The 17,399-nt window shown below is 38.0% G+C and overlaps 1 protein-coding gene across 1 annotated transcript; it reads left to right on the top strand.

Annotated features, from left to right (window-relative positions):
• The first annotated feature begins 294 nt into the window (after nucleotides 1-294).
• Nucleotides 295-17,127, top strand: HNRNPK (heterogeneous nuclear ribonucleoprotein K). Its single transcript, XM_010172225.1, has 15 exons — nucleotides 295-375; nucleotides 480-559; nucleotides 1,436-1,533; nucleotides 2,874-2,930; nucleotides 4,420-4,463; nucleotides 5,359-5,431; nucleotides 6,017-6,130; nucleotides 7,157-7,285; nucleotides 7,773-8,080; nucleotides 8,430-8,484; nucleotides 11,493-11,543; nucleotides 14,964-14,985; nucleotides 15,063-15,145; nucleotides 15,622-15,791; nucleotides 16,587-17,127. Exons 2-15 carry the CDS (start codon nucleotides 511-513, stop codon nucleotides 16,618-16,620), a joined length of 1,287 nt encoding a protein of 428 aa, XP_010170527.1. The 5' UTR covers nucleotides 295-375; nucleotides 480-510; the 3' UTR covers nucleotides 16,621-17,127.
• Nucleotides 17,128-17,399: the final 272 nt, after the last annotated feature.

Raw genomic sequence — 17,399 nt, forward strand, 5'->3', positions numbered from 1 at the left:
AAATTGGAGCTGGATGCATGTTCACTTTAAATATCTGAAAATAATTTTTAGTAAATGTGGTTACTTAAAACTAGCGTGTGCCCAAAAAAACTGATTCAGTTAGTAACTGTTTATCCGTAAGTTTACAAACTTGTCTTTTATCTTCTCTTAGTGATGTGTTTGGCCTGGGTATGGTTCCTCTTTTATAAGGAAAAACTTTGCAGCAAAAACTCAGGTCAAACCTCTGATTTTGGGCTGTAGTGAGAATCACAGCTGTAAGTGAGCAGAGTCACAATTCATATATGCTGTTTTCATAGGCCCTTGAAGCAATAGGCTGTTGGATTTTGGTCCCGCCCAGAATACTTGAGTTTTTCTCTGCAAGGATATATAATAGCGGTAAGTTCTAGGAGCAGGCATTTCTTTTTGCTTTTTCCCTTCAGCATGATGTACAGTTTTCCTTTTGACAAAATAGGTGTACCAGCTTTGTTATTCTTCAACAGGTTTTGCCTGCCCACCTAAGAAAAAAAGGCAATGGAGACTGAACAACAGGAAGAGACCTTTACCAACACAGAGACAAATGGTAAATTTTTTAAAGGACTGCTTCGTTTTAGAAAGAACCTCTTTAAATGTCAATGTTTCTAAATACTTTGTAATGCTTTAACTGTATCAAATCTCTGTTTCAGCAGTAGTTTTGCATTCTGTATTAAATCTTTTAATTTTTAGCTAGACTGTATCGTTACACATGCTTTTGAAGCATAAATGCATAATCTTTCTGTTGGCATACCTTAGACTTTGGTTAGGACTAAGGATTTGCAAATATTTCATAGTTAAATATTCAATACTTGTATGGAGAATGTGAGTGTGTAAGAATACTATCAGGCATATCCATTAATTGCATTTTGTTTATTGCAGTTTTTACATGCAGGAGTATGAATATGTGAAATACGTCTAAAGAACTTCATTAAAAACTTCTTGGGCATAGTGAGGAAATTAGGGCATTAGCGTTGTTGATTCATGTCATTTTTTTCCAAACGGTATTTGAAACGCTACTTTACTACTATTCCACCAGTATTTCAGTATTGGACAAACTACATTTGAGCTTTTTATGTGAAAGATTTTTCCCAATTGTGAATTATAAGTAAACACTAAATGGGTGATGCTGCACCGCTTGAAACAGCGTGCCATGAATTTCTCACTGGCTGTGTGCAACATTCTCATTTAAACCATACTGTTCATAGATTTAAAATGGATTTTCAGTAGTTAATCAATATATAAGCTGATGAAGTAAAGCTGTTCCTGTGCTATGGATGCTCAGAGTAGGTATTAGTAATTTATATTGGGCTAATAGGAAAACGTGTTAAAAATACAGAGCATAAATTTGGCACGTGTTCCATTTTAGTACGACTTAGAAAGTTAAATAAATGTTTGTGTTTCCCCCCTATGGACCTCTCTACAGGCAAACGTCCTGCAGAAGATATGGAGGAAGAGCAGGCCTTCAAAAGATCTCGGAACACAGATGAGATGGTCGAATTGCGCATCCTGCTTCAGAGCAAAGTATGCTTTATCGTTTTTGCTGGTTTTGCTTGCAGCATTGCTCAAGACAGTGGTGGCAAAGTGTGGGTTGGGATATGTGTACTTCATTTGATATGAGATAACTTACTAAGAATAATTTTAAGTGTGCATGAATGGTAGTAAAAGTGTATTGTGATGGAATTATCTTCAGTGGTTCTTTTAAAGGTTAAGTCCCTAAGAATCAATAGAGTTACTTTTAAAAGAGTATACTTGCAGAAAAATTAGAGCAATAGAAATTCTAAAGTGTGTTTACATTTGAGAGCAGCATTGATATTTTGAGGGGAAGGACTGTATATTAGTCTTTGGAAAGGAAGCACTTTAGAGAATGATTGGCTAGTGATAGTAAATAAAATATGAGAGGTAAGACAAGAACTTTCTTAGGATTTTAATAACTGAGACAAACAGATCTACTAAACTTGTTGAATTGTATCTGCAGGAAGAAATACGGGACAAATTATTCAGGGACGGTTACTGTAAAGTTGCTGTGTGTACGTTTCCTCTGGTGTTCCCAGTTGTTACAGATTATTTGTACTTCCTGAAGTATCTCAGTCTTTTGTGTTGGCATGGGGGAATGTTACCTTAACCCTGCATGGCATTTCTGACCAATGGGTCAGGTTATGTAGGTACCACAAAATGTTTTGTGTGCTGTTAGCATAATGTATGATCTGTATAATAAAGGCAATACTTTTGCATATAATCCTTGAAAAAACCTGGTAGAAATACAGTCTTGCAATTACTTGTCTTGAATATCTGACAGTTTATTCCTGTTGGTGTTAGAAATTTAAAGTTAGTGGCTGTTAATAGCAGCTTTAAGCTTTTTCAGAATATACTGCTCTGAGAAGTCAGTTGCGTATCACAGGTACAAAGAAAAATTAGCACTTGAAGGTATCGGGAAATGTTTGCAGTGTAAAAGTGGAATTTGCAAACATATTCCTTAAAAAAAAAAAAGTTGATAAAATAAATTAGGGAAATCTTTGACCTACATTACATTCACACAGTATGTTTTTTTGAGAGCTATAGTCTATGAGATTGCTTTAACACAGGCAGAATTGCTTAGAAACTTCCGTTTGGAATTGAAGTGTTAGTTGCAAAACTGAATATCCTTCTTTTTCCTAAGTTCAGTGGTAAGAGCTGTTGGTCATTTTTTCCATGGAATGTAGTTTGTCCAAGTTGGATTTGAACCTTGCAAAAGCAGGGCCTGCGTGCCTCCACCTTTGGGCCAACAGCGTAGTACAAAAACAGATTTACCATGCTTAGTCTTTAGTTGAAAAGCATAGTCTGTGATATGTTGGCATAACCTAATTCTGAAAACTATTTTCCAGAATGCTGGAGCAGTGATTGGAAAAGGTGGCAAAAATATTAAGGCACTTCGTACAGACGTGAGTATATATGAGTTTGAACTAATTTAACACCAATTCTTTCAGGGCACTACATCGCTTGGTTGCGTGCATTTCTAGAAATGGGAGCAGTTCAACTCCAGACGTCAGCAGTCGAGTTACAAGCCATTTGTAGCGATTGTTAGACAACTTAGTTCTTCACTTTCTATTGTAATTAAAACCCAGCTTGACTTGTCGGAGGAGAGGTTTATATTAAACCTCTTCACTTTTGAACAGGATTCCGCTAAATTATACCCTTCAAGAGAGTTAACGTCCAAATAAGAAATATTGATAAAGCTTAAAACCCTTAATTGCACCATTTCCCATATGTGTGAATCAACTACAGTACTACTGAAACCACTGCAGGTGGCTGGCTTAACCCAGTGATAGAGGAATTCTTTAACTTCCTTTAAAAAAGCAAACAAACAAAATGATCCACCTGTTCTTTAACAGCTCGCACATGAAGCATTAATGTTAAGGTTGCTTGATTTAAATATAGGTATAGAACAGTAAAGGAACGTTCTATTCTGTTACTTGGAAGCATATTTAAATGGTCTTGACTTACTTGCCTCTTCACATTTTACAGTGGGTTGACTCTTGTGATTAGACACATGCTTAGCATTAATGGTGTGTATTTATAAAACTTGGCAACGCTTCTTAAATTCCATTTGTTTACACTCCTGTACTTAACATCAGCTACGATTTCAACAGTTTTTCCAATCAAGACTCTGTTCAACACAAGATTTGTCAATCTATCATTACAAATCAGTTCCAACTAAGTTCCCTAAACTACCACAACTAGAATTGAGGTTTAAGTTGAAATGGTCAGGAATCATACATATGCTCACTAGCTTTGGCAGCTAGTTTTGGTTTTTGGGGTTTTTTTAGGGTGTTTTTTTGTGACATTTTTTTTGATTTTTTTTTTTTTTTTTTTTATTAAATTAATACCTCACCTAAGTCCAGATAATTTAGATTGGTCTGGAAAACTAACTTTCCCAGTTTGCCCAAGGTTCTAGTAACACCGATCTCGACAGATTTTGTGTCTACCCTCATGAGCCAGCCTGCTACTGAAACATGCTAAAAGTAAAAAGTAGTTTAGTCAGGTCAAGTGCCTCATTTTTAAGGTCCATACTGTTAAGCCACAGCCGGTGTAGCAATCCATTATTGTGTTAGTCTTCAGAACAACTTAAGCTTGTTTCATTAATTGAGAGTAATGAGTATAGTTTGTATTAAATTAAAATTTATTGCTTTTCCCCCTTTTCCCTCTCCTTGTTTTTTTGGCCATATATCTCCGTTGCCCATGTACTGGATCGACTTGCCCCTGCGTTGCCCACCATGACGTTGGCCCATCCGCCCCTGAACGCCCATGTGAAAACCCTGGTTGGCTATGCCCAAAAATGTGCTCGTTGCCAAACGGGTACCATACTTGACAACTTCCGATTGAATGCCCATGCCCAATGCCAACATCCACGAACGCCAATGACCAATGCAGTACAATGCCAGTGTTTCAGTCCCAGACAGCAGTGGCCCCGAGCGGTATGTCCCAACAGTTTATGCCTCACTGCCTGATTAGAAAGAGAGAAATGTATTTTATTACCTGCCTTTGATAATAATTAAATAGTATCCCCTTATAGACGGTGTATTGTTTTTTTCAAGTTTTCTGTCTTATTTTCCCCATTAAGTCTTTTTGTCACTGAACTTTTACGTGAGTTGCCCACCCAAACAATCCACTAATTTTATTTCAATGGAAGGAGCACAGCTTCAAGTGTTGCATATTTACTGCATTGTAAATCAAATTGTTTCAAAATAGCCTCTCGCTCTGTCTTTGTGGCCCACCTTGCTCCCCTCAACATTGCCTGTTCATAATTATTTCTGATGAAATGCTAACTCTGGTTCACTTTCCTTCACTTCCCATTTGTTTTGTCTTTTTTTGTCTTGCATTTGTATTTTTTTTCTTGGAGAGCCCATTAGTAATCTGATTTCTAACTGGTCTCATAACCTTACTCCAGATACAATGTTCACCACTTGCATATCCCAACTTTTTCGATGAGAAGGTGTGCCAGTTCTACCGATGTAATAGCGAGGGTATCCTAAATTAGTGGTGGCGGGGAACATGAATATTCACTTCTACTTTCAGTTCTGCATCAATTTCTTGCCCACTTAATCTGAGCCCTTCCAAAAGCCCATTCTGTCTTCCTTTCTCTCTTTGCAAGACCTACCTAATCTTAAATTGATCATGCATATGTTGGGCACAAACAAAGATGCATGTGTTGTAAATTGAGCAAACTTGTTTACTGTAAATGGGGAATATTAATTGTAAACTCTTCTTTGTAGTAAATCTTGTTAGAATTTTGTGTATGATGAGAAACATTTACTTCTACTTCTTCTTTTCCACCTTCTCCATATGGCCCGGCATGATATCCTCCAACAGCATCTTGAGTATAAGTGCAGATATAGAGACAATTGGAGAAATCTTGAAGAAGATTATCCCTACTTTAGAAGAGGTATGTCTCTTAATGTTTGTTTCTTTTTAGGGATAAAAGGTTAGCTTTTGAAACAAGATGGTTCCAGATGATTTTCCACTTTTTAAATACAGTAAATCAGAAAATAAAAAACAAAAGCCATTTAAAGAAGAGTTATGGCTCACAAACTACATGTTGGCACTTTTTTGTTAGATGACAGTCAATCAACATTCATTAAATTAGTATTTTGAACAGCCTCCCTCCTTTAAAAATACTTGCCTCCTGACTTGTTTCATCCCCATTTTGAAGTAGTTGTACTGTAATTTGTATCCTGTGTCGGCTTTGTAAGTAGAGAGTGTTACGCTGTTTGATGTCTTTTTAAATCTGTGTAGAAAGTTGTGCAATGTAATGTTATAAATAAGGAAAGTTGATTTGACATCAGTTCATGTTAAGGTGAGGTGCTTAAATAGTTGAGATCCTATTAAAGGAAATACAGGATTACAGTGCATCAGTAAATCAAGTCATAGCACCATTGTATTGGAGAAAAAAACGTAACAAACCCCAAATATCTTAATTTTTTATGTGATTAATACTTTATTATTTTACTTGTATGCATCTTTCTTACAGTATCAACACTACAAAGGCAGCGACTTTGACTGCGAATTAAGACTTCTCATTCACCAGAGTTTGGCAGGAGGAATTATTGGTGTCAAGGGTGCTAAAATTAAAGAACTCAGAGAGGTACTTGTTTCCTGTTCTTCTCATGCTTGGTTTTCTTTCAACAAAGAACTTAGTGGTTTGTGTTCATAAGAGGCAAGCGTAAGTATATTCTGTGCAGTAAGTCCTTCAGAACGTACTGCATGCATGTTTTTGATATACTGACGTGGATCTGCAAGTTGCAACTGTATTGCAAACCCTCGGAAGTAAAGTTGTTGGTGATACAGCATAGAATTTACTATCAAGCTTCTAAGCAATATTTACAGTAGAGTAAGAAAGGATTTTTTTTTTTTAATTAAAATGGCGTTCCTCACTTTTAGAATGAACTACTGCATAGACCAGGTTTATTCTTGTGGTTGGACATGCAAAATAGTTTGGGTTGAATGCATCTCTGCAAACTCTTACGACGATAATTCAATAGATATCTGAATTTTACTGTGAAAGCGCTTTATTTGTATATATTTTTTTTTTTTTTAATTCTACCTCGTAGAAGAACATTGTTTTCTTTCAGTGAAGGAATGAGAAAGCTGATAGTCTCTGTGAACTGAAAACACCTTTGTTTTCTGTCCTTTCTTGGCATTGTGTCAGAAGCAAGTTCAGGTCCTTTCAGGTGTACGCTGATACCTGTTTGCATGGGTTCAGGAAGGCAAGAAAACTAGACATAATCCTAGCAACATTGCTTTCAGGCATCCAGGGCATGTTTTCTTGACATATAAAGGTTACTACAACCTGTAAGCTTGCAATGGATGTGTGGTCCTTTTGTTACTGTTTAATTAAATGATGATGTAGACAAGCCATAATTGGAAGAGAAGATAATTGCACTTTTTTCCTCTTCATACAAAACTAAGTCAGCACAGATCTTAAAAAAAAAAAATCAAAAAAATCCTAAAATTAAATTTGTTATAAGAACTCAGAAGCAAGTCTGCACTTAAAATGTCTGGGAATTTAATTGTCTTTTGGATTGTTTCTTTAAAAATGTGTTTATGGGTTTATAAAGTTGTTTACAATACTTAGATTAGGCAATCTTGGGTTTTTTTTTTTCTTCAACAGAACACTCAAACCACCATTAAGCTCTTCCAAGAATGTTGTCCTCATTCTACTGACAGAGTGGTGCTTATTGGTGGAAAACCTGATAGAGTTGTTGAATGTATCAAGATTATCTTGGATCTTATCTCTGAGGTAATGTTTATTAAATTTATTCTTTCACTGGCAGTCAAGAGTGTTAGGGATCATTTGGATGAAAAACTGTATCTTTCAATTTCTGCTTTGAATTCAGTACCTCCTGCGTTCTCAGTAACAAAGTGATTTACTGTTACCACCTTTTGAAAGTATTTACGTTTTCTAGAATTGGGATGCACCTCATGGGGGAGGGAAGCAGTTTGCAGTACTAGTGGGCCATTATTCGTGTATCATTAAAATGCAAAAATTGGAAGAGGGAGACAAAATCTATTTGCTACTGACAAGTAACAGCAGTTTCTCTGTCATAGTTAAGTTCACAGGAAATGCATCACCATCTCCTCCTTTCCTACCAGCACTGTTAAATCAAGAACATGTTCCAAATGCATAAATTCATAGTTATATATTTAATATATTAATTTAATTATATATGCCAATTGTAATTGTCCTAATTGGGTTGGTGAGGATTGTTTTTTTGTTTTTGTTTTAGTCTCCAATTAAAGGACGAGCCCAACCTTATGATCCAAACTTCTATGATGAAACATATGACTACGGTGGCTTCACAATGATGTTTGATGATAGAAGGGGACGTCCAGTAGGCTTCCCGATGCGTGGAAGAGGAGGTTTTGATCGAATGCCCCCTGGTCGTGGTGGACGACCTATGCCTCCATCGAGAAGAGATTATGATGACATGAGCCCTCGCAGAGGACCTCCACCGCCTCCACCAGGTCGTGGTGGTAGAGGTGGCAGCAGAGCTCGTAATCTTCCTCTTCCTCCTCCACCACCTCCTCGTGGCGGGTGAGTTGTTGCATAAATACATTATACAAAACTCATGTTGCCTACAGTTTCTTTAATCATGTTCATCTTTCTAGTGTTTTTTCCATGCTTCCATGTTGGTGGTAATATGCAGGATTGAGTGTGTATTAGACCAGAGTATTTTGAAAAGTACTGGAATTTAATTATTTGCTGCCCTGTAGTAATCTACCAGGACTATAGTCAGTAGTTCTGAAACTTTTATGTCATTCAGGACTTGGCTAGAGTAGTTTGAAATTAAGTTGTGTATGAAACATGAGTGTGAAGTTTTAAATTAGAATAGATAAATTAGCTTATAATGCAATTCATGTGCTGCTGTTTTTTTTCGTTTTAGAGATCTTATGTCCTATGACCGAAGGGGCAGACCGGGAGACCGTTATGATGGCATGGTATGAGTTTAACATTTGCTTTGTTCTGTTTCATAAGCACAGTTAGCATGCTGACTGTCTGGAGATGCTGTTGCTGAACACACGCACTTAAGTGTGGGACAGGCCTGGTTCTGATGATGCAACCAAAATGTTTTGTCCATACAGATTGTTCCTCCTGTGGAGGAAAGTTTGGGGTGTAAGCGTTGCCTGATACTCGACGCGTTTTCTTTCTTTCCTCCTTGCCATCAAAAATGATTTAGAAGGTTTGACTGCTCTACTCTGCAGATTTTCTTGCACTGACTGTCTTTAAGATTTTTTTAATGAAGATGACAGAAAGGGGAATTGGTAGACTTTTTGGATAAAGAAAACACATCAGAATAACAGTCTTTGAAGTTCTTTAATGCATACATGCATTCTTTACGCTAATGTTGGAAAATGCAAGTATAGGTAGAACAGTACAGATTATAGAAAGGTTTCAAGAGCTCTGGTTGATCTGGAAGGTGTTTGCTCTTTTGAATCAATTCTTGTCTATTTGCTGGTTTCTCTATCTGAAAAAAATCTACTGGAATTCCAAATGTTTTAGAGGTAGTGCCACCTCTAAGTTGAATACTAAATTAAATTAGGTGCATCCAACTGTATTAAGGATAATAGTTGCTGAGGAAAAACTCCCATAGTGTATGGAAGCTTAAAAAAAGGCTTAAAGATACTCTTCCATGTTGTATTCTGAGATGTGACTTCCCAGCAGTCATCTGCTGTTTTAATAGATTTCTCTTTCCTGGGAAGAGAAATCATACGTACCTGGGAGGTAAATCCCTCTAATAACAATTTTCTTTTTCTCCTCTGGCTTTGGTTGGCACCTTCTTTAAGATGACAAGTGAGACAAAATTTTTTTTTTCTTTTTTTTAAATGAGTGGAAGAGAAAGGAGTGTAGAGGAGATACCTTTAGATAGAATGGGCTACCTAAATGCACTTTACACTTTTCTCCTTCTTGGGAGTAAGAGGTACTGGAAATATGTATTGCAAGAATGCCACATGCTTACTAGAAATACTAAAATAAAAAATTTGCACACAATTACAAAAAAAAGTTTTACCCATGCTACTCTACATGTTAAGAAACTGTAAGAATTGCAAAGTACACCTCCAAGATGACATGTTTTCAAAGCTGTTCTTACATTTACAGCTAATAAAGCCAGTGCTAGAGCATATAAACAGCAGCTTGCCCTTCTTTGGGTATCTGTTTGAGCACAGTCTTAATTAGCCTGGCTTTTGGGCAGTAGCGTGTTCTATTTTTATTCCTTTTGAGCAAGAACAGAAAATGCATTTTGACTTCTGTTTAGCCTGACTTTTGTCAAGTTGACCTTTACTTTCTTGACATGAGTTTCCACAAGTAAGTGGAGTAATCTCTGTTCATCATCTCTATTAATTTTTCTTGTTCCAAAAAGCAATTTTACTTCCTCTTCACAGTGTAACTGCTCACAGCTTTGGCTCCTCTATGACCAAGTATCATAGCCTGCTTAAAGTGAGGACTGCTTCCCAACAAAGACTGTATTTAATTTCTAGTTTTAGTTGGCCATGACCCTAGTATCCTAAATTGTGTAAGCGGATAGGGGAAGTCTTCACATGGATTGTGAGAGCTGGAGATGGAACTGGCCGCCAGAACTGTAAGGCGTTCCTGTGCTACCCTTCATTTCATATAGAAGCCATTCTCTAGCAAAGCAGTTAAATTAGAGTAAGCCAACATCATTGTGGTTTGAGAACTAAGTAATGCATGGGAAAGGCTGCTCTCAAGAGAACAGAAGTGCTCTTTCAACATAGATTCTATCTTACATAGATGCAATAAGAGGCAAGAGTAGATGTTTTTCCGATGAACATCTCGACAATCAAAGAAATGTTGAGTGCGCAGAAATTTTTTTTCCCCAGTTCTCTTTTCTGCTAAAGGCAGAAAGATTGAGTAGTTCAGGGCCTTTAAAACTGGATGCGTAACTGTAATTTTCCAGAATTCCAGAGATAATGACAGTATTGACAGTCTTCTAAGTGCTGAGATAAGAAAAACCCATTTCGATTTTAAAAGATAGGTTAATTCCCCTTGCGCGTGTAGAGTCACTCACTTAAGGTACTTGTCTGTTAGATGGGCTTGCAGTTGTATTTTAATTATGCAATTTCACTCTCCTAGGTCACTCTGTTAAAAACCGATTATAAAAGCGATTGACATCAGTTAGGACTGCGTGCATTTTCTTTCATTAGATGTGGAAGTTAAGCTCTTTGCTTTATCCAGCCAGTGTGTCATCCGGTTTCCATTCTAGTGCTAGTGGTCATTAGCACAAACATGTCTGTAGAGTAGAGTATTTTGTTACTTATGCTATGGTGTTCTGTTTGAGAAGCTGGTTTTAGAGTGCACAAATAATAAGCAGTTGCTGAAATTGTAGAATTCTGAAAGAAGGAAATTCTATATATCACATTTTAAAAGCATAATCAAAGTTCTGATACAGTTAGGCAGCAGTAGAGGATTAGTCTAGTTTCTGGGTATGTGGAAACAAATTGGAACATAAGAAGCAGTGTCCTTCCTGCTTGACCTGGTGTTGGCATAATCACTGGCAGTTACTTGTTTCAATATTATTAAACCTTCATTTTCTAACAAATGGCAGAAATAAAAATTTTCTAATATGTGGCAGAAATAAGAGATTTTGATATAGCATTTGAAGGTGTTCTAAAAGGAAAAAAAAAAAAGCTTGTTCAAGCTTTGATCTGCCATTAGCTGTCTGACCTTGTTAGAGAAAAAATATGTGTACACTATAAAAAGAGAGGAAGAAGTGAGTGTGACCACTTACAGTTCCCTCAAAGTGAAATTAAAAAGGAGCGAATCTTGAAAGTGGTCTAAATAGTGTACTTTTATGTCTTTATTGTAGTATAAATGTTTCTCTTTACCACTCTGTATTATATTTGCTTGCTGAGTTACCTATAAGACTGTTTGACATGGACTTAATTTAGATTTCTTTCATCTTTTCCTCCTATTATGTCATATCTGGAAGATGATGCAGTGTCATGTGGATGCCTGTGATGACATGCAGCCACCAGAGTTGGTGAGTGTGCTCAGTGTGCCTTTTTTTGAAAACTGCTTTATTGAACAGGTAAAGTGATAACAAGAATTTCTTGATCTTGAGTGTAGTCAGTGGCAACTTGCACCTATTGAAAATCATAAAGCTGTCCTTCTGACTCATAATTGATTGTCAGTTTGTCTTACCAGTGTGTCTGTGCAGGCAGAAATGTGGAAGTATCCAGCAGCACAGCCAAAAGAGAGGAACTTTTCTGTACCTCTTTTTGCCTTTTTTACACACCATTTTTGTGTTGTAAATAGTAACTTTATCCATAAGTGGTGCACTGTAGATGCATGTATTTAGGATATATATTTTGTATTAACTTCATAATGTTGTGTTTTCTCATATTTGAAACAGCAAAGTGTCTTCTTATATTTGTGGATTATGCTTTACTTGCCAATGTATTTGAGAATACACCATTTGATCCGATACATTTTGGGAAGGGAAGTTATGGAGTTTGTCAGGTATTCATGCTGTCTAAAAGATAGTGAAGTGCTGCCAAATACTAAATGACAGCTCTTAGTTTACATAAACACAGCTAGTGTAATTGCTTAATTAATCTTCTGTCAAGTTCATTTGCTGTCCTGTAGTCTGGGGAGGCAGAAGTGATCAAGGGAAGGCTTGTCCTTTGAAACAGATTAGCCCTTAAGGGGGTCCTGTGGCAAATATCAACAGGACTGTATCTGTGCATATGCAGCATGCTGCTCCAGTCAGTCTCTAAATTAAGTCCTAAGCAGAGTCCTTGATTTTCTTGTGTTTTGGACTCAACTACAAGCTCTGTTACGTTGTATTACAAACTGTATTGCTAAGTAACACGATTATACAATATAGGTTGCTTGGAGACAAAGGATAAGCTCAGCTCTTTGGTCTGAGTAGCTTATATTGTGATCATCTAAAAAGGCAGCAGGTAAATAGTGTTTTGGGAAAAGCTGTATTACAACTTCTGCAAACAAGTAATTGTGATTGGTTGAACTTGGCTGACTGCCAGGTGCCCACCCAGCCACTCTCTAACTTGCCCTTGTCACCAGGATGAGAGGAGAAAGTAAGATGGAAAAGTTTGTGGCTCAAGATAAAGACGGGGAGATCACTTCCTGATTACCATTATGGGCAGTAGGGAGTCAACGTGAGGAAGATTAATTTATTGCCACTTAAAAATAGAATAGCATGGTGATAAACAAAGTGGAAAACTAAAAACACCTTTCTCCTACCCTTCACTTCTTCCCAGGCTCAACTTCACTCCTTCATTCCCTACCCTTCCACTTCTGCCATGAGTAGTGCAGGGGGGGTGGGGAATGGCATGTTGCAGTCAGTTCATCATACGTTGTCTCTGTTCCTCCTTCCTCACACTGTGCCTGTGCTGCAGTTTGGGGTCCCTCCTATGGGATACAGTCGTTCACAGACTGCTCAAATGTGAGTGTTTCCAATGGACTGCAGTTCTTCAAGAACTGCTCCAGCCTGGGCTGTCCTCATGGGGTACAATCCTTCAGGAATGGACTGCTCCAGTGTGGGTCCCTCAAGGGCCACAGCTCCTGCCAGGCACTTCCAGCCGCGTGGGTTGTCCACAGGCTGCAGCTTCCTTCAAGGCATATGTATCTGCTCCCAGCATAGGATCTTCCATGGGCTGCAGTGTGGCCATCTGCTCCAGTGTGGTTCTTGGCCTGGGCTGCAGGAGAATCTCCGTTCCAGGACCTGGCACACCTCTTCCCCAACCTTCACTGTGCTGTTTGCAGGATGTTTCTCTCACTTCTTTTCCCCCTTGCTCATCTCTCAGTCAGTGCACACTGGGTTGGGGTTTTTTTGGCCCTTTTTTAAATGTTATCACAGAGGTGTCATGGGCTTTGCTGATGGTCTCGGCTTTAGGCAGCAGTGGGTACATTTTGGTGTTGGCTATAACTGGCTGGCTTTGTCTGGCACAGAGGCAGCAGCCCCTGGCCTCTTCTCACAGAGGCTACCCCAGCAGTATCCTAGAAGTTGAATTCTGGAAAATGGTGCATATTTATTCTCTGCTTCTACAGGAAAGTATGAAAATTGAGTCTTGTGTCCTTAGAAGGCATAAGACAAAATGAAGCACTTGATGTCAAGTGCTGGTCTACAAATTCTGAAAATAAAGAGGCCAGTGATTTAGATTCATATAGTGGTTTCAGCAGAGCAGAAGTAACTAATGTCACGATTATCTGTTCTAAGATACAAAAGATTGTAGCATAGTCTGTATGGAGAGATGAAATAATAGAGCTATTCTTAAGAGCTTTGGGGCTTTTTTCCTGAAGACAGATGAAATAGAAGGATTGACAGGCACTGGGTAAACTTTCTGTGCCGAAACTGGATACTTGAGTCTCTCCTGAGCTCTACTGGTAGCATTAATAAGGCTGTACTCTGATCTTTTCATTTGAACATTAGTTTAGTCCAAGGGTCAGGAGTAGGTCAGCCTCAAGAGCTGTCTACCAGCAGCTGAATTAGTGAGATTGCTTGGTAAGCTGCTTCTGGTTGATGGCAAGTTGAACATGAGACAACAGTGTGTCCTGGCAGCCCAGAGGGCCAACCGTGTCCTGGCGTACGTCAAGCACAGCATGGCGAGCCAGTCGAGGGAGGTGATTGTCCTGCTCTACTGGGCACTGGTGTGGCCTCACCTCCAGTACTGTGTGCAGTTTTGGACACCACAGTATAAAAAGGATATAAAGTTACTAGAGAGTGTCCAGAGGAGGGACACCAAATTGGTGAAGGGCTTAGAGGGGAAGCCATATTTGGAGAGGCTGAAGTCACTTGGTTGTTCAGCCTGGAGAAGAGGGAGATCTCATCGCAGTCTCTAACTTCCTCACAAGGGGAAGAGGAGGGGCAGGCGCTGATCTCTGCTCTCTGGTGACCAATGATAGGACCAGGGGAAATGGCAGGAAGATGTGCCAGGGGAGGTTTAGGTTGGCCATGAGGAAAAGGTTCTTCACTCAGAGGGTGGTGGAGCACTGGAACAGGCTCCCCAGGGAGGCAGTCATGGCACCAAGCCTGACAATACTCAAGAAGCATTTGGCCAACATGTGCCCTCAGACACATGGTCTGGATCTTGGGCTTGTCCTATGCTAGGGCAGGAGTTGGACTCTATGATCCTTGTGGGTCCCTTCCAACTCACAGCATCCTATGATTCTATGGTTTTTATGCCTTACTTCTAGAGGTTTTGACAGGGGAGGATAAGACATTAGTGAGATTTCCCCCACCTACTCCTTTTGTTTCTGGTCTACCCTCTTTGCCTGAGTATGTCTTTGATGGCACAACAGTGTTGTATTTATAGGGAGGTTGGAGGTTGAGATTTTTTAATAAAGTAGGCTCAAAGTTAACAGTATGATACTTAAGATGAAAATAAGTTAATGAAGCTTGGCTCTTCACTATTTAAATTTTTTTCTCTTTCTTTTACAGTTTGAGGGTGGCTCGGGATATGGTAAGTGTTTATATAGAACTTTTACATGTACTTCATTGTGTAGTTATTACAGGGCTTGATACATACATTTAAATCAGACTATTCTTACGCAGGGGGACGTGGCTCATATGGAGATCTTGGTGGACCCATCATCACGACACAAGTAACGATTCCCAAAGATGTAAGTAAAGTTGACTTGCTTTCAATTTCTGTTTACTCTTAAAAAAATAATAATAAATAAAATCACAGCCTTTTCTCAGACTGTATAAGTAAAACAGAAGTATTTAGGGTACGTGATAAGTACTTCTAATATAAAACAAGCATTAGTGAATCGGCAAAAGTGTATTCTTCGAGTGTTTGTTTTGTGTCTTCACTTTAGAGACCCAATAAACAATTTTACTAATTGTTAATATTCAGTATTAGAGATAGTCTATGTAGCTTGTTTTTTGCAAATGAACAGGTGTTTCTCCCAGTTTTATCCCACCTGTGTTTATGCAATTAATATTGCAGGGGATGTTTTGACATTGTAAAGAAGTAAGCTTCCATTGTAACTCTTTAAACTTAGGGAAGCTACTACTCAAACACTGCTGTGATTTTTTGTAACTGTTTTTGGAGAGAAAATTGTATCAGGAATGAATGCTTTGCTTTCTCCCCTAGTTGGCAGGATCTATTATTGGAAAGGGAGGCCAGAGAATCAAACAAATACGTCATGAGTCAGGAGCTTCAATCAAAATTGATGAACCATTAGAAGGCTCAGAAGATCGGATAATAACTATTACGGGAACACAGGACCAGATACAAAATGCACAGTATTTACTGCAGAACAGGCAAGTTAATGTCCTCCCTACTGTCAGTTTTAAACTGATTGACATGTACACTCTAAAGCCGCTCTTCTTTGCAATACAGTTTCTAGAAGGCAGGTTTTAAGTAACTGTTTGAACCTAACTTCTCCAGTGGTAGTTCTTTGCCTTGATCCTCTTCTGTTCTCCATTCTAATTAAAATGAAGACACCCTCAAAACTAATCTTGCTGGAAGACGCCTTAACCAAGCAGTCCTCTCATTTCTCTGGTGAAAACTGCTGCAAAAAAAAACCAAAACCTACTTGTAATAAATTACATAGAGCCTGTAGAAAATATAGAAGATTTCAGTGGATGTTGGTCTAGTTCTGTGTGGAAGACTAGTGATTTTGTTGTTTTTAGATAACTAAATTGACAACAAATCACAGTCTGCCATATGGCACAGACCATGCCTCTACAGGACGAGTTGAAATCGATTTGGTGCAGTTATGCAGCATTTCACACCTTGCTGACATTACTTTGTCTTTCCTGCCAAATATTAACAGCTTCAGATTTAATTTGCTTAGCCTTGCTTTATTAATATGTTGGCTGCCATAGCAGATTTTGTTTTAACTCAAATGTTTGGCTTTAGATTACTAATATTTAAATGTGCCTAAAATACATGAATATAGCTATAATTATTAGCCATTAATCTCTTAAAATTATTTACTTTTAAATGTGTTAGAAATTCATAATTTAATCTGCTTTAAGAATGTAATTATGAATGTTGATGCAAGATGTATGGTCCATCATTCTAATACATGCTTTTTTCTTTTTCTTTTATAGTGTGAAGCAGTATGCAGATGTTGAAGGATTCTAATGCAAGATTATTTTTTCTTTTTTATAGTGTGAAGCAGTATTCTGGAAAGTTTTTCTAAGACTAGTGAAGAACTGAAGGAGTCCTGCACCTTTTTTTTTTTTTTTTAATCTGCTTCTGTTTAAAAAGCCAACATTCCTCTGCTTCATAGGTGTTCTGCATTTGAGGTGTAGTGGAATCTTTGCTGTCCACCAGATGTAATGTTTTAGTTCATTGCAAATACGTGGGGGAGGGAAAGGGCGCACGAGAGTAACATTGAAATTCTGAAGCAGCAGCAGAGAGAGTGAACTTATTTTTGTTCATTGTTGGTGGTAAATTGTAATGCTTTTCTGTAATTGTTGTGAACACCCTGCTTTTATGTACACTGTATTTTTTTTTTGGTTGTTTTTTTTTTGAAGGGGAGAGAATACTGGTAGTCCACATGTCCCTGCCATCCTTTGAGAGCAGTGTGCAGAATGTAATGCTGTTTTGTAAGAAACATTTTATGATTTTTAAATAAATTTAGTGAACTTGCTCTTGGTGGTCATTTTTCTTCAGATATATGTAAGGTAATATCTAAAATGGATACACCTTTTTTTTTTTTTCTTCCCCTCCCCACATAAAAGAAAGTTGCTGTTAAGCTTGCTATTCTGCTTCTTTTGATATAGATGGAATTACGTGGGATTTTTGACAAATTAAAGAAACCATGTGAAAACAATGACTCTGCTTTGCTGTTTGGGAAAAAATGCAAAACTATTCGTGCAAATGTTGTGTAAAACTTGACATTTTTGCAAGTGTTTGGC

Source organism: Antrostomus carolinensis, unplaced genomic scaffold (assembly GCF_000700745.2).
Source record: "Antrostomus carolinensis isolate BGI_N321 unplaced genomic scaffold, ASM70074v2 scaffold21927, whole genome shotgun sequence".
Lineage (NCBI taxonomy): Eukaryota > Metazoa > Chordata > Aves > Caprimulgiformes > Caprimulgidae > Antrostomus > Antrostomus carolinensis.